Raw genomic sequence first — 20,258 nt, 5'->3', positions numbered from 1 at the left:
CCAGTCCGTAGTGTCCTGAGAGGCCAGGCAGCGAAGGGTGGTCTCCAGCTCCTGATTAGCCCTCTCAGCCTGCCCATTGGATTGAGGGTGGTATCCGGAGGTGAGGCTTACAGTGGCGCCCAGCGCTGAGCAGAATGCTCTCCAAACTTGGGAAATGAATTGAGGCCCTCGGTCCGAGACGATATCAGAGGGGATGCCATGGTGTCGGAAAACCTGTTGGACCAGGATATCTGCAGTCTCGGTGGCTGTGGGTAACTGTGGAAGCGGGATAAAATGGGCAAACTTGGAGAACCGGTCAATGACTGTAAATACCACAGAGTTGCCTTGAGAGGTGGGGAGACCAGTAACAAAATCCACCGCAATGTGTGACCATGGCCGGCTGGGGGTAGACAGAGGATGAAGTAGTCCGGATGGTGGAGCGTTGGAGGTCTTGGAGCGTGCACAAGTTGGACAGGCGGCAACATACTCCTTGACGTCTTTACTCATCGATGGCCAGAAGAAACGTCTGCGAAGGAGGTTGAGGGTTCTGGTGACACCTCCGTGACATGCGATACGGGAGGAGTGGGCCCAGGTTATGGCGTCAGATCTGAGAGAGGATGGAACATAGAGTGTGCCGTTAGGAGGATTGGGGTGGTCCGGTTCCTCACCTTGGGCTTGAAGGACTTTTGTTTCGATGTCCCAGGTGAGGTTTCCAACGATGCAGGATTGCGGGATGATGGTAGTTTTGGCGCTGTCCTGGTCCTCCGAGGAGCAATATTTACGGGAGAGGGCATCTGGCTTGACGTTACGGCTGCCTGGTCTGTAGGTTATTGAAAAGTTGAAACGGTCAAAGAACAGACACCAACGGGCTTGACGTGAGTTTAACCTTTTAGCAGAGCGTAGGTACGAGAGGTTTTTATGGTCGGTCCAAACGATGAATGGTTGGACCGCTCCCTCCAGCCAATGTCGCCACTCTTCTACCGCCAACTTGATAGCGAGGAGTTCACGGTTGCCAACATCATAGTTGCGTTCTGCGGGAGTGAGTTTCCTGGAAAAGTAGGCACAAGGTTTTAGTTTGCCGGACTTCTCTTCTCGTTGCGAGAGCACTGCCCCAACGCCAGAGTCCGAAGCGTCTACCTCGACAACGAATTGTCTGGCGGGATCCGGTTGGATAAGGATGGGGGCAGAGACGAAAAGTCTTTTGAGGGTGTCAAAGGCATCTTGAGCAGCCGGGTTCCACTGGAAGGTTCTGAGGGTGGATGTTAATTGAGTGAGGGGGGCGGCGATAGAGCTATAGTTTCTGATGAATCGTCTGTAGAAATTAGCGAAGCCGAGGAATTGCTGAAGTTTTTTACGTGAAGTGGGGGTTTCCCACTGAGCGACGGCTTCGAGCTTGGCGGGATCAGGTCGGATACTGCCGGCCTCAAAAATGTACCCCAGGAAGGGGATAACGGTGGTGTGAAACTGGCATTTCTCGGCTTTAACGAAGAGCTGGTTTTCGGAGAGTCTTAGAAGTACACGACGGACCTGTTCCTGATGTTGAGTGGGGTCTTTAGAATAAATAAGTATATCGTCAAGATAGACGAACACAAATCGATTCATAAAGTCCCTAAGAACGTCATTAACTAAACGCTGGAAGACGGCAGGCGCGTTGGTCAGGCCAAAAGGCATGACCGAATACTCGTAATGCCCCAAGGGTGTATTAAAGGCCGTCTTCCATTCATCCCCCTCTTTGGCCCGGACAAGATGATAAGCATTGCGAAGATCTAATTTGGAGAAAATACGAGCCTCCTGAATAGAGTCAAAGACGGAACTTATAAGAGGGAGAGAATACTTGTCTTTAATCGTGATTTGGTTTAGTTCGCGGTAGTCAATGCACGGCCTAAGTGTCTTGTCCTTCTTTTCGACAAAGAAAAACCCAGCACCAACAGGAGAGGACGAGGGACGAATGTGTCCCGAAGAAAGTGCCTCTTGGATGTACTTCTCCATAGCTGCTTTCTCGGGACGTGAAAGATTAAATAACCTTCCTTTAGGAAGCGTGGCACCATCGAGCAGACGAATAGAGCAATCATAGGGTCTGTGTGGCGGGAGAGAGCTAGCTTTGGCCTTACTGAAAACGGTTCTTAAGTCATGATAGCAGTCGGGCACGTTGGATAGGTCGACCTCTTCAAGACTAGGGCTGGAGGAGCCCTTAACGGGAGGCACAGCGGACTGCAGACAGTTGGCTAGGCAAAACACACTCCAATTGGTGATGTGACGGTGAACCCAGTCACACTGGGGGTTATGGCGCTGGAGCCAAGAAAAACCTAACACGACCGGGTTCTGGGGGGTGTGAGTGATGAAAAATCGTATGAATTCCCGATGATTACCGGAGGTGACTAGCAATACAGGCTTGGTGCGGTGAGTTATTAACGAGAGAGGTTGTCCTCCTAAACCAGCAGCTTTAACAGGAGCTTCTAGTTTTTCTGTGGGTAGCGAGAGACGAGAAACCACACTGTGGTCGATAAGGCTTTGTTCAGCCCCGGAGTCAATGAGCGCTTGGTGTTCAGAGATCTTAGACTGATGACATAGTTTGACAGGAACGACAAGAAAAGCTTTAGAAGAGGGTGTCGAGTCACCCACCCGCGGCCTGTCGTCTAGCGGGGGGTTCTGGAGTTTAAACGGGCCGTACACGGATTTACTTGGTGGCCCTGCTGGCCGCAGTAGAAGCATGCCCCCTCATCGCGTCGGCGTTGGCGTTCTTCGGCGGATAGTTTCGAGTGGCCGATCTGCATGGGTTCTTCTTGCGACGTAAGGGGCCGTTCAGACGAGGAAATGAGTGGAGAGTGGTGTGTCGTACCTTGAGTGGTCTTTACTGGGCTCTTGCGGGACGGAAAAGGGTTCTCATGCCGACGTTCACGTAGTCGGGTGTCCGAGCGGAGAGCAGCGCTGACGAGCTCCTCAAAAGAGTGGGTTTCTGGTTGTGTACATAAATGGTCCTTAATGGGGTCATTCAATGACTGGTAAAAGACCCCTTTTAATGCTGGGTCCGACCATCCTGCCTCCACCGCCAGGATCCTGAAATCGATCACATGATCATTAACGGGACGGTTGCGTTGTCGCAGGGCTAATAACTTACGGCCGGCTTCTTCTTGTCTTTGAGGGCGGTCAAACACCAACTGGAACTCCCCGATGAAGTGGTCAAAGGATAGGTGAGAGACGGGGTTGACAGCCAGAAACGCTTGAGCCCATTGTAGAGCCTTGTTACGCAGTGAATTGATGATGAGCGTAATTTTGCTGTGATCCGACTGATAATACCTCGGGGCTTGTTGAAACAGCAAACGGCACTGAAGGAGGAAACCGCCGCAGGCTTCGACGTCCCCATAGAACGGTTCGGGCAGTAGGCGGACGTTCTCCGGGTTCATGGCGGAAGGAGGGGCGGAAGCGTTGCTGGGAACCGGAAGTGAAGCTGCGGTGGGGGAAGTGGACATTTGACCAGTTAGATCCATTAAGGTTTGTGTCAACCCATCTAGGCGTCGGAAGAGCTCTTGTTGGGCAGATGCAATCTGGGACAGAGCGTCGGCTTGGCGGCCCAGGGCGACGCCTTGTAGGTTGACGGCAAGACGGAGTCCTTCTGGGTCAGCTGGGTCCGGAGTATGGTCAGTTCGTTCTGTCATGGTACCCTGACGGGGCGAACCCAGGTGCTGGAACCCAGACAAAAAAAAGACAGGTAAGTCGTGGGAGAGTGTACAGGTTTATTGTGTCGGTGCGGCAGACAGGGACTTGGCTTGGACGAGGTCCGGGCTCGAGGATGGGTGATACCGCTTGGCTGGAGGTCCCCCCTGGCGTGCTCCTGAAGCAGTTTCCTGAGGCACGAGAACAATGGTTAGTTTAAATAGAAAAGGCAAGGCAGGACAAGACAAAGCTTGGCTGGGGCCTGGCGAGTCGACGTTGAATGGCAACGAACTGACGACGGCACAGGGTTTTGCAGCTCCTTAAGAGGAGGTGAGGTGACGAGGGTGATTGACTGCAGCTGGTGGGAAGAGTGGAGCAGAGCTGGCGGGGGAGGAGTCCGACAGGGGCAACATGACACAAACTGTGCAAACAAAACGTTCCGAGCAAGTTCAGCGGGAAGCCATAGACATTATATTTGAGTGCATTTTAAAGATGGCATGCTAAAGGTGCAAACAAAGAGGAGGACTGCAGCACAACTACCCCGAAAGTGTGCACAGTATAATATAAAACGGACTTTGTCAGAAGCATTAGCTTTCTTTTCTATTCTGAGTGTGCAATAAATAGAAAATAGATACGTTTAAAGTATATTGATTTATTTGAATAGAAGGATGTCTCTTTTGAAAAGACTGGACGACAAGGTTTGGAGTAAAAATGCTCTCATGTGCATTTTTAGACACACAATTGATGGCCGCATCTGACTCACAAAGTTCTAATAATGATCCACTGCAATGCATTTTTTTATGTCAATATAGTTAAAGTTGTGCCAATAATTTCACTTGGAGAAATTTGACTTAGTAGTTTAAGATGCCTAATTATATAGACACATAAACTCTACATAAACTTTTCCTTTTAATGATAAAATAAAATTCTTTACATTTGAGATGTTTCTGACTCTTCAATAGAGAGCTACAGAGAGACAAAAAAATATATAAATTCAATATAACTGTACAAATGTCACTTCGATATGTGATACCGCTAATTGTAACATCTTAATGTTTTGATTATGATTGACTTCATAAGACAGGCAGCTTTTTAGTATGATTGTACATAAAACACATTAAAACAGGGACATACAGACAAGTGTTAGTTTGTATCAAATTCATATTAATGTAGTATTGAAAGAAAGGAAATTGATTAGAGCTCAAAGGAAGGATATGAGAGCTAATCGGATGATCAGCCATCCGTCTATCTGCTAATCTACATTCCCCCAAGGTCATTGTGAGAAAGACATGTTTCACATTTGTCGTATCTCAAACATATTTAAATATATCCCTGGTTTTAAGTTAGATTAGCTGCCAGAAGGCAGATTTATCTTTAGTTGGTACTTGATTAGGTTAGAAATAAATGTGCCAAACAATTCCGGTGCTTTGACTTGGTTCGCCTATGTGCTTGTGAAGGGAGATGTGTTTCCGCCGCAGTACGAATAACTGGAAGCTCTGTGTCCTACATTGTGATTCCGCTACAACCCGTGATGCAAGAAGTATTGTTTCTATTGTTGTTTTGGAATCCCTAAACCAATTGACTAATTTGACCTAATCCACAATGTCTGGTTGTTCATAGATATTTCTTGTAATACTTAAAAAATGAAAGTAATTTCCCTGTCAGTCTAGTCTTTCTACCTTGTAGGGTAGACACAGGGACTTGGCACATTTGTAATTCCCTACTGCAGAGTCAAGCCCTGTGTCTTTTTAACCTGCCAGCACACCTGAGCTCTCTAAGTTGGGACAAGGCCTGAAGTGGTTGCTATGGGCAACTAAAAAGAATGTGTGTTCATAGGTGTGTGTGTGTGTGTGTGTCTGTGGTGAGTCCATTTATGTCAGTATGGGAATTTGAGTGTGTATCCATTTTTGGTTGGATGTGTGTTGATCTCAGTGTGTGTGTGCCCGTGTGCGCATGCTCCCCCGTGTGTCTCTGCAGTCAGTCATTAATTTGTAGCTTCTCTGTCGCTGTCTTATTTCAGGTAAGCCAGCAACCAGGAGAATACTTGCTGGCGGAGCCCTGGGCGAACTACCTCTATAGCTACCTGTCTTTCACCTTTGTTTGCCTACTGGGCTGTTACTCTTTCTGCCTCTCCGACTGTCTCTTTTGCTGTTTGTCTGGCCGCATATCTTTGTGTACTAGCATGGCGATGACGAGATGGTTATGCCTAAGGCTGCCTCTCTCTCTCTCTCTCTCTCTCTCTCTCTGTCTGTTTCTGTCTCTCTTTCTGTCTGTCTGTCTCTCTCTCTCACTCTCTCAAGGGTTTACCTCTAACACTTTTGACGTTATTTCGTTCTCTATTCATGCAGTAAACTTGGCTTTTAAACCTCCTCTTGTATATGTGCATGCCTCTTAAGCCTTCCTTTTTTTTGTGCTGGGAAATGCCAGATGTCATTGGCTCAGTACTACACAATAACACCCTCTCTCTCTTTCATGTGCTCCTTCCCCTCTCTACCTGCGTTCCATAATAAAACACAGTGGTTCCCTTTTAATATATGCTATTCATAATCATATGGGTATTTGTGATAAACTGTGGACAATTGTTTTAGCATTGTAGATTGCAGAGCTGGGATAATGGTAATATAATGATAATTCTCGACTCACTCAAACACACAATGCACACACTGACGTAAACCGGTGTGTGCACCAAACTGTTTTTGAATCAGCAGCGATCTGCCGGCTCAGTGGGTTACTGTACACCACCAAGATGAATTCAAATCTGCTCCCAGCCTTTGCCCTGCTTCTCCTATCTCCCCTGTTCTCACTACCTAAAACAATACAAAAAATAACACAAAAAGCGCGCTCTCTCTCTCTCATATGCATTGAACAGATTTGTTTTTCTGAACTTTGAACACTGTTGGGAGATCCCCAAGGGAACACAATCATCAAGGTTATTCAACCAACTATGAAACAGTATACCCGGAGCTTGTACAATTCAAGGTTGATTTAGTGATTCAAGGTATCTTTTTTTAACCTGATACTAATTTAACTCAAACTTCACACCTTAGGGTGATTTACTGGGAAGTAGAGAAATTGCCTCTTTTTTTTATAGAAAAATGCTTATTAAGTTGCATAGAAGACCAACACAATCATACAAAGAGTGTGATTGTATTGAGAGTTTTCTACGCAAGTTCAACATGTTGGACACAATCCAAAGACCCGTGGAAAACCGACTCAAATTCAGTGTGTATAAATGTATTTTCCAAGAAGGAAAACTCTAGTGAGAATAAGTGGATCCAATCCAAAACACGTTCAAGTTCAACAGTTTCTACAGATGGCATACTTTCTTTTACACAGGATACCAAATTCCCAAATAGTTATCAAATAAAAGCAGGAAATATAAAAGTCATTTTATTTCACTACTATTATTGATAATTGTTGATTATTCCTTTGTGTTGTGTCTTTTTAGCGGAGTGCGGGGGTCACCTGACTGGAGCGGTGTCTGGACGGATTCTGTCTCCAGGATATCCGGCTCCGTACGAAAACAACCTCCACTGTACCTGGACTATAGAGGCTGACACGGGCAAAACCATCAGGTAATCGGGAAGCACTTCTATACTGGAGCTACTTTCAGGATCACGATGGCCTGCAATTTTCTTTTTTTTTTATTGAAGGAAACCATCCCCCCTAAAAACGTGTACATACAGCAACCAGGCCTATGTAACAATTATCTACAGAATTGTTTAACCCTGGCAAAGATACACTCAGCTGCCTGACCAGTCCACCTTACATGGACTATAGAAGTAGACACTCAAAAGACTGTCATGTAAAGATATATTAACTAATTAAAGATAAATGTTCACTCTGAGGGCCCTGCTGTGTAGAAGAGTACACCACATTAGTCATTATGCCACCATCTTGTTTCAGGTTTGGGCTAATGCTGACTCTGCTCTGTGTGTGAGTGTGTTTTTACGCTATTTTAATTTGTCTTTTCTCCGGCCTGCTTCATTTGATTTAATGGTTGACTTGATTTTAATAAAACTGGTGAATGTAAAGCAGTAGTTCATGTTTCTATTGGATCTTGGATCTCATCTGTGATTTATTGTTTCAGTCTGCACTTCATCGTCTTTGACACTGAGGTTGGCCACGACATTCTGAGAGTTTGGGACGGTCCATCTGGACCATCAGACGGGGGCATCCTGTTGAAAGAATGGTCAGGCCCAGCCTTACCTGAAGATATCCACTCAACGTTCAACATACTCACTCTGCAGTTTGATTCGGATTATTTTATCAGCAAGCAAGGCTTTTCCATACAGTTTTCCAGTAAGTCGACAATATCTATAATTCTGAATAAATACACAATTTTCTTGACCTAATCGTCAACTTACAATTCATGTGGTATTGTGATTGGTTAAGTGTGACATGATTGTATTATATCACAGAATTAGGTGGTTCTCTCACATCCATTTATAAGGGAAAAATCAATCACTGAATTAGCATTTCAATTTGCTAATTATACAACTCCTCACACATTTTAGTTATTATATAAACCTCATTTACATTGGCTTCAAGATAATCCATTTGGAATTAATGTTGCATTTGACAGGATTTCAGAAAAAGTTAAAGCCAAAGAATCACTTGAGAAATGAACATCTCACCAAGGGACCTCTTTAAGTACTCAAGGAGCCCAACAGAGACCCGCATTTCAGTTTGGGAAACCAGGAAGTGCAGTAAAGATGTTATGAGTTACATCTCTTCTCACCTCAGTGACCTACTGACCTCACTGTGAGATGCTAATTTGATAAATTAAGTATTAACATGATTAAAGTAATGAGAATAATAATAACATAAATGTACTGGATATGATGTTATATATCTGCTTAATTTGAGGGATTTTGATGTTGCAAAGTGAAATCATTTTCTGCAACACTTTCAAAAATAGAAGTCAATGAACACTTAACATTCTCTTTGGTTTCTTTCCTTTTTTAATAACCAGGAGTATTCTGGACAATACCTGTGCCCTTTGGTTGAAGTGACAGTCTTTGCTGTCTGAGCCACTGTACCCAAATCTCCACTAGTACATATTTTCATCCGATGCTTTCCTTGTCCGTCTTTCTCTTTTCTGTTTTGCTTTTTCTCTGTCAAACAAATTAAGTTTTTTTTTTTCTCGCTATTTTTAAAACAATAAATATTTGCACTCACTAACATGTTAATCAGAGCACTATTATTCCATTACTATGGTAATGACTCCTCATATTTACCTCAATGTTGATTTACTAAAGCAAAGGTAACGTTATTTGCCACCACACTCATTCATTCAAACCAGGTTTTGTGAATGTGTTGAGCGATTTATTAGGGTGATGTTCCTCCAGATCAGTGTTTTTCTCTCACTTCCCTCTCTGTGTTACTTATGGAAACAATACTATTCTGTACTGGAAAGATACAATTAATGTGGGGTTATAATACTATACTTGGCTAATCATAGGGCTCCATGATTTCATACAGGAAATTCACTAAATCTGAAGCCTCATTACAGGTCATTGAGCCGATAATTATATAAAGTGTTAAATATTTCCATTATTGATGCGTAGTGAAGAAGAGAAAGCACAAGTGTTTGGGTAATTGTTAGTGTTCTACAGTAATTCATTACTAGCAACATTTGAAGGAACTGTAAAGTAAAAGCCATTCAATTGTGAGTTGTGCTTAGTTTTTTCCATAACATTTTATTTCTTCCTCTTTTCCTGTCTTGTTAATAGTCTCACATCTATTGAGTGATCTCTTGAGAGGTCCTAACTTATTGGTCAGGCATGTAGACAGCACATAAGAATACATATTATGCTGCTCTGTGCCTAACTTATCAGACCGAAACAACATTTATCAAACAGCCTCTAGGAAAAATATACAATATACATCCATACAAATTTGTAAAATGCTATTCCACTCAGACACAAATGCAATATGTCTCCAACATTTTTGCCTTTTGTTATATTTACACACTGATTGATGCAATGAAAGCTCTTCAGTATATTTTCTAAGGGTTGACACTTCTACACACGGGAGCTAATTATCATCAATCCCTACCTGGCCTACCCGACTAAAAGCAAAAAACACACAATTAGAATGAACCTGCAGGAACAAACCATTTAGTTCATACCTAGTCAAGTTGCCACTCGTATCCCTATGTACTCCGCTTTCTTTAATAAGATTGTCAGTCTGATGATTGCAAGCCAAATCAGTTCTCCCCGCATGACGGACAAAAGTGAAATACGGCATATCGTCTGTTCTTTTTCCGGAAGCTACCAATATCCGTTGTTGTTTGTGTGCTTCTTTCTGAGTCTGTATTTCTTCTGTCTTTTCACATTCTCCAGCGACCACAGCAACGACGTGCAATGACCCGGGCATCCCTGTAAACGGTTCTCGATATGGCGACACTAAGGAGCCTGGTGACAGTATGACCTTCCAGTGTGATCCAGGCTACCAGTTGCAAGGTCTGGACACCATCACATGTGTAAGACTGGATAACAGATTCTACTGGCAACCTGACCCGCCGACGTGTGTAGGTAAGTGTGCGCTAGACAAAAAGAAAAAAACAAGATGCTGATGTCATACGGGGCCCACTAAAATTAGCACTACATGTGCACTAGATGTTTACATTTTTAGATGCTGGAATAAATACAGACCTCTGCAGGTTTATCTTAACTCCAAAGTGTAGAGAGTGAGCAACAAACAAGGCAGTTCAGCTCCCTTCGGTAGCCCTTTGTTGTTTTGCCACATCCAATATACTTTGGACGCGAGTCAACTACAGCCTGCTGGTCAGTTGATCTCTGACCCCAAATGTTGACGCTGCTGCGAGAGCATCAGATGCTCTTTAAGATCAAGGACAGGTTGACAAGGTGCTGGAGAAACTGTGGCTGGAATAAGCATTGAGCACTGCAGCTTTCAGTGGAACACAGTCAGATAGGCAGCATCACAGAATGATGCAGTAAACTGGAATAGGGCTTTTCTGGATGAAAACTGCTGGAAAGCCAGAGCTTGTTTGCTCTTTTTCTCTATTGTCACCATCCTGTGGCCCACCTACTGTTTCTGTAGCCGATCGAGCCTCAACATCCCACTCAACACGTCATCCACACAATACTGCTGCAGTTTGTTTTTTACTCTTGCGCTTTCAGTCGGACATGCCTCCCTTTATTTTTCTCTGACTTTTTCTGAATGCGAAGCCTGTCTATTTTTTTGAGAACTGCAAGATTAGGAGAGTATCCGTAATGCAGCAAGAGCCCTTCAGTGTGTCCTTATAGAGCAACCTACAAATGTCCGGACGTTGTGACAAAACAATCCTGTGGCATGTCCCTGTCTCCCATCATCCTTTGCAGCTGGTAATAGGCTTTTGCTAAACAAAATGCCTCAATTGAGGGTAACAAATACCTGAAGTTTTTTTTCCTGAGCAACTCCAGCATCCACTTCAATTTAGTCTAACCCCCCCCCCCCCCCCCCCCCCCCCCCGACTTGCAGCAAGGGACTGAAGACATGTCCTTAGATGCCACAACCCCCCTTTATGTTGCCTTGTTCTTTTTCTTTATCAGCCAGCAGCATTGGAAAGTCCTCCAGCGCACTCAGAGACTAATTATTTGCCTCGTAACCATGCCTTTGAAACACATTGTGCTTTCTTCCTGATATTGTCTGCCCTGTCTCGATGGCAGTGACCTCACATTATACAACTGTAGATAAAATGCCTGTGTTATATCTGAGCCCACATGTGTTGCCTTTCAACTCAGGTGGTAAATCCCTGGGTTTTCAAAGGCTGCTAAATTTAAACAAACACGATACACCACAGTCTGGCCTGTAATGGTGTGTCTGTCTGTGAGTGATTTGCAACTGTTAATGCCTTTGTTTACCCCTACTTCACTGTTGATAATCCGTTCACACCCACATGCCATCCCCTAGACACCTCTCCATGTTTCTTCACATCACCAAATTGCTGTGTGAATGAATCTATCCTTCTCTGTTGATAACATCACTTTCCTGCTTTCTGGCTTGTTGTGGGCTAACAGGCCCACTAGGGGTGATTCTCTGTGCTAACTACCCCCAGCGTTACACTCTCACAGTCCCGCTCTTTTGCTCTTTCACCTTATCCAGCTACCTGTAGCGATAATATCGACAATCCACTGGGGGGTAATTGTGTCTCTCCTAACCAACCCCTGCTATGCTTTCTATCACTAACTAACTCTCAGCCACGGTACCTACCTTTGGGGCTATATGAGTGGTCAATCAGGGGTGATTATCTTTTCAAATTACCCCCAAGCCTGATGCTATGTAATCATCTTTTTCCTGTCTGTCTGACGGTGTGTCTGTCCGTCTCTCCCTGTTTGTCTGTCTCCAGCAATGTGTGGGGGCAACGTCAGCGGTCCTTCAGGAGTAATTCTGTCTCCTAACTACCCCCAGCCTTACCCCGCTGGGAAAGAGTGTGATTGGAGAATCAGAGTCAACCCCGACTTTGTCATTGCTCTCATCTTCAAAAGGTGAGCCCCCCCTCCCCGAGCTATGAAACTTGGCCCTGTGTCTATGCTTTAAACCAGGAGAGGAGCTTATCTCTGCTTGTAGAAACACTGCTGCCCCTCTTTTCTTTCACTTTAAATTCACCCCAAATGAGCCTGCACATTTCTTCAGCACTTCAGTATTTCATGCTTTAGAGTTTCCTGTGGGAGTTGAGACCCTTCTATTGTATTTGCAGTTTCAAAAGCTGCACATGTTATTTTGGTCCAGGAGTGAGATGCAATACAATTGCAACAATTTCAGGTGTCTAACGTTAATAAAAGTGAACTCGTTGCATTTTGACAAACCATATTAATTAAGCATTGGTTCTCAAGCTGAAAAACATTTTGTGTCATAAATTTAAAAGCAAACCATCACTTTCAATCAGGACATAACCATATTGAAGATTTATTCTTTTAAAAATACAAAGTCATTAACACATGTTACAGTAGTTAAATCTGATCAGCAGTGTTTGTTGTGAAGTATTATGAACTGATCACAAAAATTACCCACAAGAACAATGAAAGGGCAAGAGCTGGGGTTTTTTCCCTTAATTTTGAGGAAACATGTCTACATTACAGCAGAGTACTGGTCTTACCAATGATTTTCATTTTTAATTATCATCCAAATGAGAAAACATAACAACTTAAAAACATCATAGTTCAGGGGAAGGAGTGGGTCCCCTTGGACTCTTCTGAAACATATCTTACCTTTTATTAAATTTAAAAATGGATCAACCTCCAAGGTCTTTGTTTAGTTTGGTTTTATTCCATAAGAACTGTCTCCATGACTTTCTGTGCCCCACACAGGATAAAAGAAAAGTCTGCGTTGTATAGTTAGGGATCAGGCACCAATACACCCATTTGATTGGGGAAACCTCATTAGACTGCTTTCAGATTCCCTTCTAACAAGCTCAAATGGTTAGTTTGTGGTGAGATTATGTTATCTTTTTATCAATTTAAAATCTATTTGTTCTTGAGTTTCAGGGCCTTTATCTACAAATCACCAATCAGCCAATCTTTAGTTGTTCATTTGTGTAAACGTATAGGTAATTCCTGATTAATTTGAAGAAAAAAAATAAATGACATGAGTAACAACTTGCTCGGGAACTTTTTGAATTCTTATATGTTGGCAGATATACTGATCTAATTTAGAAAGGGAGATTCATGTGTATGTGTTATAATTTTTGGTTACAGGGCAGTTTTTATCTACATTTCGATTCCTGATTGTGCCCAATGTGAATATTGTACAAGCCGCAGTGGTTCGGGGGGTACGACTAAGCCAGGAGGGAAAATTGGAGTTTCAAATAAAGAACATAAAAGCAAAGCGGACTTTCTCCAGATTGCCACAGGAGAAAAAATGACCCAATTTAGACTCTGTGTTTTTCAGCAGAATAAGTGATTCTTTTCTTTTGTAACAATGAGACAGTTTTTGTCTTGCTATTAATTAAGTTGTTTTGTAGATTCATTATTCGTATAATTCTTACCTAGTATTTTTTTTATTTTAAACAGTTTGAATTGAATTAGATTTACCCGATAAAAATGGCTCACTATTTGATTATTGTATTTGCATCTATTTGTATTTGTATTTAATCAGTTTATCCAATTTAATCAGAACTCATAATGTGGTATCAGATAACAGGCTTTTTTGCTTTTACGTACACAAGTCAAGTGTCATTTTCTTTTGAAAAATATGTGTGAAAAAGTGATGTTTTCTGTACTAATTATATAGTCATTGGAAAGCATTCGCATTATTTTCATTAAGAAAAATCTGACTGTTTTATGGCACTGTATATTTCAAGATGTACAATTAATTACAAAGCAAACTGAAATATCGTTTCTCAAGTTTCACATTCAAGCTAGACCCTTGTTTTTTTTTTCATTGGTATCAAAAGTTATGATGATGTTCCATTTCTGCTCTGTGAGATCTTCATGTTCAATTTATGACATTTAGTAGCTTAAGCATTCAGACTCAGAATGTATTGCTGATGCAAAAGGTATTAGCATAATTCATTTGAATGCTTTTTCAGTGCAAAAGGGGCTTATGTGCCGTTAAGCCCATTCTTTACCAGCTAGAAACACGGGGCTTACTTAAACTGGGGCATTCTGCCTACTTACTTTAACTTGCTTTTATAACTTCAAAAAGTCAACAAAGGCCTCTTTGGACCAAACTCAGCTATTCATAACGTTTGCGTATCAGTAAAGGAAACAGTTTGCAAATATAAGTGACGAGTAAGGCATTTCTGGATGAAAATACTTTATATAGTCTGTTTTTTTAGATATTCGATTTGAATTTCCTTGTTTAAACAAAACAAATTGCGAACATCCTAATGAACTGACAACGAGTGTAAGGCCTCTCCTTCCACAGAACTGTTTCAAATCATGTCAATGCTCAGGGCACAAATGAGTCCATGTCATTTTCTATATTTTATAGAACCTATTTAGCATACAAATATTATTCGTCATCTAAATGACACTCGACAGCGGCCAATGGTTTTCAAAAACTCCCCATGGTGCTTTTATGCTAGTTATATACAACCCTACACTTTTACATACACAATACATTGCGTATTTCCTTTTCCTCTGCATCTTTCTTTGCTCTGACACAAACAGACGCATACTTCTGACTAAACACTTAGCAGGATAATATAAACAGACAGGGGGGAGACTGAGCTGATAGAAACCTTACGTAGGTCTGTAAATATTTGTGTGTGTTTACCTGCGCATACACATTTGTCTCTATGTGACACGTGGGAGACAGGAGTAACACAGTCAGTGTCAGAGCAAACACTTTTTTTCAGTGTGTGTACTTATACTTCTACCCTCATGAGGATCAGATGCCTTTATGGATGTATAGAGAAAAGATAAAGCTGCCATAGATAATATGAGCAAAATCTTTGCAAATAAAAAAATGTTTTAGAAGGCACTGTGGGTTTAGGCTGCAAATGGAAATATTAATGGCACTTACTGTATTTTCAATACATCCACACACGTACTGAGAACATGAATAAAGATGGATGCTGATATATCCTAAAATTTGTATGAAATAAATGTTTTCGACATATTATTGCTGTAGTGCTCATATTTAGTTAAGTCAATGTTAATTTCTAATGAAAGTAAGATTAGCAGATGATTGAAACAGAGATAGCACTAACTATTTGGAATTCATTGAATGAAACAGATCTTTGGATTTAACAAACATCATTTAAATAATTGTTTGAGGAATTTGAAAAACAACACAAATGAACCCTGTGATTAATCTTACTTGACTTCCAAAACCCAAGTTTGTCTTTTTTGTTGCTTGTTTTTTTTACCCCAGTTTCAACATGGAGCCAAGTTACGACTTCCTGCACATCTACGAGGGGGAAGACTCTAATGGGCCGTTACTCGCAAGTCTCCAAGGCAACCAGGCCCCAGAGCGCATAGAGAGCAGTGGTAACAGTCTCTTCTTGGCATTCAGATCTGATGCCTCACTGGGCATGTCTGGGTTTGCCATCGAATATAGAGGTAATTGAACACCAGACTGTTGCCTTCATTTAATGTCCCTTCTAAGTCAAAATGAAAGAACTGAAATTGCTGTTGGATGTTTTAAACAGTCTAAAATGCTTCGGATATTTGGTTTGTGTATATCAAGCCATTTTTGATTTGCCCACCAATGAGCTGTACAACAACCGCAGACTGAACTGATCTTCTAAGTATCGTTGTTAAATGTTAGCGTTGGAGGCGAATGCAGCCAACGACTCCGTTCAAAGCGTTTTCACCGGACGTTATCCCTCTGCTGCACTACAGCGCTCCTTCACGTGCACTGTGTCTCAGAGGACGTCCCAGATTCAGTCCTGGAGCAGCTCCATGACCCGCTGTCTTAGTAAATCAGTTCAATGAAAAGTTGCTAGTTCTTGGAAAAATAACTTGGAATTGGTTTTTAGTTCACTAAAAAGAAAGAAACATTGTCCGTGTCTACAAAGGGTAATGATTAAAATGCTGACAGAGGATTGTCATGAAGATTAGGTAACATTAGAGTGCCTGTTTGCACTTGGAAGACCATGCTGTTCTATGTCAACTCACAAGTTGTCAATTGTCACAGATTGTGACTCATCCTTTTTTTCAAGATGTTGCTTGACTGGAGGTGTTGATTACTTGTTTGACAGAGCAGAGACTAGATATGTCAAGTTTTATAAAGTATTTTTTTTCTCTTGGAGCTTTCCCTCCATTTATCTATAGTTAAAAAACAGTGTGTCCCTCTCTTTTGTCCGTCTCCTCATGCCTCACACCTTTGTACTTTTGTCGTTAATTCCCTACTTTTCATCTGCCATCTCTCTAATTAAAATACATCTTAATCATCTCCCTGCTTCACTTCCACCTTGCCCTCAACCTTTCTCCCTCTCTCTCTCTCTCTCTCTGACTGTGGGTTTCCCTATGGAAAGCCCAACACCTCATTCTTCCAAAAACGAGGCGGAAGCTCAGAGGGGACCGAGCATTTTCTGTTGCACCTCCAAAAATATGGAACAAACTGCCGCTGCACATTAGACAGGCCTCCTCACTGTCTAATTTTAAAACACCTCTTTTCTTTGGCTTTCAACACTACGTAGGTTGTTGATTTTATGTGCACAGATATTTTATCTGGGGAGGACAGTCGATTTATTTATTTATTATGTTTTATTGTGTTTATTTCATTGTACAGCAAATGTGTTCATTTAAACTGTGCTTTATAAATAAAACCGATTGCATTGGATTCTGATTGGGCAATCACAGTAAGGAAAAAAAGGTTTACGCCAAATCCAGTTCTAAGTTTTCTTGACTGAAAAATTAGCCTTTTTTGCTCCCCCCCAAAAAAATAGTTTAGTATTCAAAATTCCCACCAATGATTTTGACCCTGAAGGGGACCATAACCCTTATCCTACACAATTGAGAGATAGAGGTTTCAAAACTTGTCATGCCAGAAAATTGTCGACAGAAAAATGTTACGGTAGGCTTTTCCTGCCCTGCTTAGAAGAATGTGATACAGTTCCTAGTATTGATTTGAGATTTAAAGATCCAGATAATCGAAATAATAGAAGAGAAAAACATTTATTTTTATAGTTATCTTCAAAACTAGTTGATCCTTGTCGAATTTGAGTAAATTCTCACCTTCCTCCACAGAAAAACCAAGAGAAGCCTGTTTTGACCCTGGTAACATTATGAACGCAAGTCGAACAGGATACGACTATAAACTGGGATCTCAGGTCTCCTACAACTGTCACCATGGCTACACAACTATGGGCGGAGATACCATCACCTGTGTAATGGGGAATGATGGGAAGCCGGTGTGGGACCAGGCTCTACCATCATGTAAAGGTACGAGAGACACATTACAACTGCATCCTCACAAACACCAAAATGATGGAAACCTTGAATTGGTCAAAATCTGTTTATTTTGAACTATTAAATATAACCTGCTGGAGCAAACCCGGTTTATTACGCACACCTGTACAATTGAATGCAGTCCATTCCGACTGTTCTGCCACAAAGACGTCTTTAGCAATGTTCAGTTCTTGCTATTATATGACACTCATCCGTGTGTGTCTGTATGTGTGTGTGTGTGTGTGTGTGCATGTCAGAAACCGAGAGTCCTTCAGGGATTGGAAGGCTGAACTGTCTGATAGATTGACAGCTCAGAGGGCCAAGGAAGTGACACCTGCCATACTGCCATTCAAAAAGATAGCGTGTGTGTGTGTTTGTGGTATTGTGTGTGTCTCCTGGCCTTGTGCCTTTTATAGGTAAGGAATTCAAAACTGCCACCGAGGAAGGTTGCAGCACTAGGAAGGAATTTTAAAATAAAAACAAGGGACCTGCACACATAGACAATGCACACTTATACCTCGTAACACTTAAAGTGACTTACTTAAACGTATCCATGGCAGTTCTGGCTACACCTGTGGCTTTGAACATGAAGATGCAATAATCTTTTTTTTCAGTCGCAGCAGAAGAGAACTCCTTTCAAAGTAAATAACTTTGCATTTTCTTTTTTTATTCTTTCCAAGTTTCAAAAGTACATATTTGAAATAATCTTACTTGTTTTATTAGATCAGACAAAAAATAATTTCTTTTTTTATAATTGGGTTGCCTGTCCATCAAATCAACCTCGTAAATTAGCCAGCCAGATAAGACATCAGGAAGTCAGTTAATCCATTAGTCATTTAGGGCGTAAACAATCAAACAGTGGGTTGATGATTTGATCACACCATTAACCAGGCGGACTTAATCAGTGTATAGGTCACCTGCCACTGTATTGCTTGAATCGGCTAAATGAAGCTATTCCAGTGTTACCTGGTAACATAAAGAGCTTGTGTTCATTAGCAAATAGGGGTCTGCAATATAGTGCAATATTTAGATAATTTCTTCCACAATAATGTAGGTGGCTTTATTATCTTTATTAATTTACTATTAATTGGAGACTACGTTATGGTCTTTAGGGCTGTCAAAATGAACGCGATTAATGTTGCCAAGATTAATGCCATTAAAATATTTTAATGCAGTTAATGTAACTTTACAATTTAACAACGTTGTCTAAAATACACGCTTTCTAAAGTGATTATTAGTTGTAAGGTTTAGTCTTTAGAAGTAAAACACACTTTTAATCACAAATAATTGTGATTAATGAGTTTCAAAATGTGCGATTTATTAGATTTAGTTCAAACAATATTCAACTGAAATGTCTCAAACTTCATCTGGCATTTATTTGATTCCTTTTTTACTGTAATTGATTTTAACATATTTTTTTTAAATGAAAATAAAATATAATAAAGTATAGTATAGAATAAGAATTCTTATATCACTTTGTCAGATATATGAATTGATCTGCCGACATCGCAGAATAGTTTTACTAAATCCAGTCCTACCCAGTAGTCTTGCTCTTTTTCTTCTTTTTCATTTCGTACATTAAATTTTCTCGACACATAGTTAGGAAAGTTTCCTTGTGTGTCTGTCGGTCTCTCTGTCTTTAGGCAGCTCCTGGGCATTTAGACCAATCTCATTAGAAGGGGTGAGACCTCTTTAAATAATACATCTACACTCACACTCCTGCTGTCTCTCCTCTCTCCTCTTTCCTGCTCTTTCCTTTTCTCTAACTTTTACTCTATCTCTCTTCCTGTTTTTTGTCATCCTCTCTTTCCCTCTTATTCCAGCTTCCTCCGACCTCTTCTGTCTGTCTCTGATTTACTCAATTTTTTTCTCGTCATTTCTCTTGGGCTCTCTTTCTGTCTCCCTTGCTCTAGCTCTTTCATTGACACACACACACACACACACGCACACCTCCCATCTTAAAACGCTCTTTTATTGGTTTCCATGGTAACTAAGAGCTGGTGCGAGAAAGAATTCTCCATGACTGTTGATAGGGTTGTGTGTGTGTGTGTGTGTGTGTGTGTGTGTGTGTGTGTGTGTGTGTGTGTGTGTGTGTGTGTGTGTGTGTGTGTGTGTGGAACGAGTGTGAGAGTTACACAGAGGCAGAATGACATAGAGCGACATAACCTCTAGGCGGCACTCTATAGAAGCTAATACACATATGCATACTAACACACATTGACCACAAATACAAAATACCACTCGTCGGTTTATATGCATTTATTGATCAGTTAAAGTGGAACCACACGCGTTTTTTCTTTGTCTGCTCGGATTTGAAGGCCCGATAAGCGCATAACGGAAAAGAAACAAGATATAGTAGCAAAAAACTCAACCAATAGTTGCTGACAGCACTCCTATATTGAGTTTAGATTAATATTAAGGGCAAATAGTAATGTTAAACATGAAAAATAGCTTGTTTAGGACTGGATACACAGACCAGCTCCTCCTAGCAGAGCAGCTAGCACAGCTACAACACACTAATGTGCTTCTAATCCTTTTTAGTTTTCTGAAATGTGATGCTTCTATGACATTTTACTCCTTTGTCTTCCAGCAGAGAAACAGACAGAAAGTCAGTCGGTCCTTGTCACACACTAAGTAGCCACAAGGCCACATCTCCTACATTCACTGCCGCCTCGCTCCTCTAATGCATCTTTGTAATGCAGGGAGGGAGGTTTCTAGCCATATTCGACGGGTTAAATACATTTTAATTCAATTCAATTCATTTTATTTTGTATAGCC

The 20,258-nt window shown here is 41.6% G+C and overlaps 1 protein-coding gene across 2 annotated transcripts in view; it reads left to right on the top strand.

Moving 5' to 3' along the window:
• Nucleotides 1-20,258, top strand: part of LOC119225135 (CUB and sushi domain-containing protein 1-like) — a 282,822-nt gene that overhangs the window by 201,985 nt on the left and 60,579 nt on the right. For both annotated transcript variants that reach the window (XM_037482822.2, XM_037482815.2), the window contains exons 27-32: nt 7,082-7,208; nt 7,724-7,935; nt 9,981-10,172; nt 11,990-12,128; nt 15,460-15,647; nt 17,280-17,474. In XM_037482822.2, coding sequence (XP_037338719.2) covers nt 7,082-7,208; nt 7,724-7,935; nt 9,981-10,172; nt 11,990-12,128; nt 15,460-15,647; nt 17,280-17,474 — 1,053 coding nt within the window. The remainder of the gene's footprint in view (nt 1-7,081; nt 7,209-7,723; nt 7,936-9,980; nt 10,173-11,989; nt 12,129-15,459; nt 15,648-17,279; nt 17,475-20,258) is intronic.

The sequence above is a fragment of the Pungitius pungitius genome, chromosome 4 (assembly GCF_949316345.1).
Source record: "Pungitius pungitius chromosome 4, fPunPun2.1, whole genome shotgun sequence".
Classification (NCBI taxonomy): Eukaryota; Metazoa; Chordata; class Actinopteri; order Perciformes; family Gasterosteidae; genus Pungitius; species Pungitius pungitius.
Note: the sequence above shows the minus strand (reverse complement) of the source record. Positions and strands in the feature narration are given on the sequence as shown.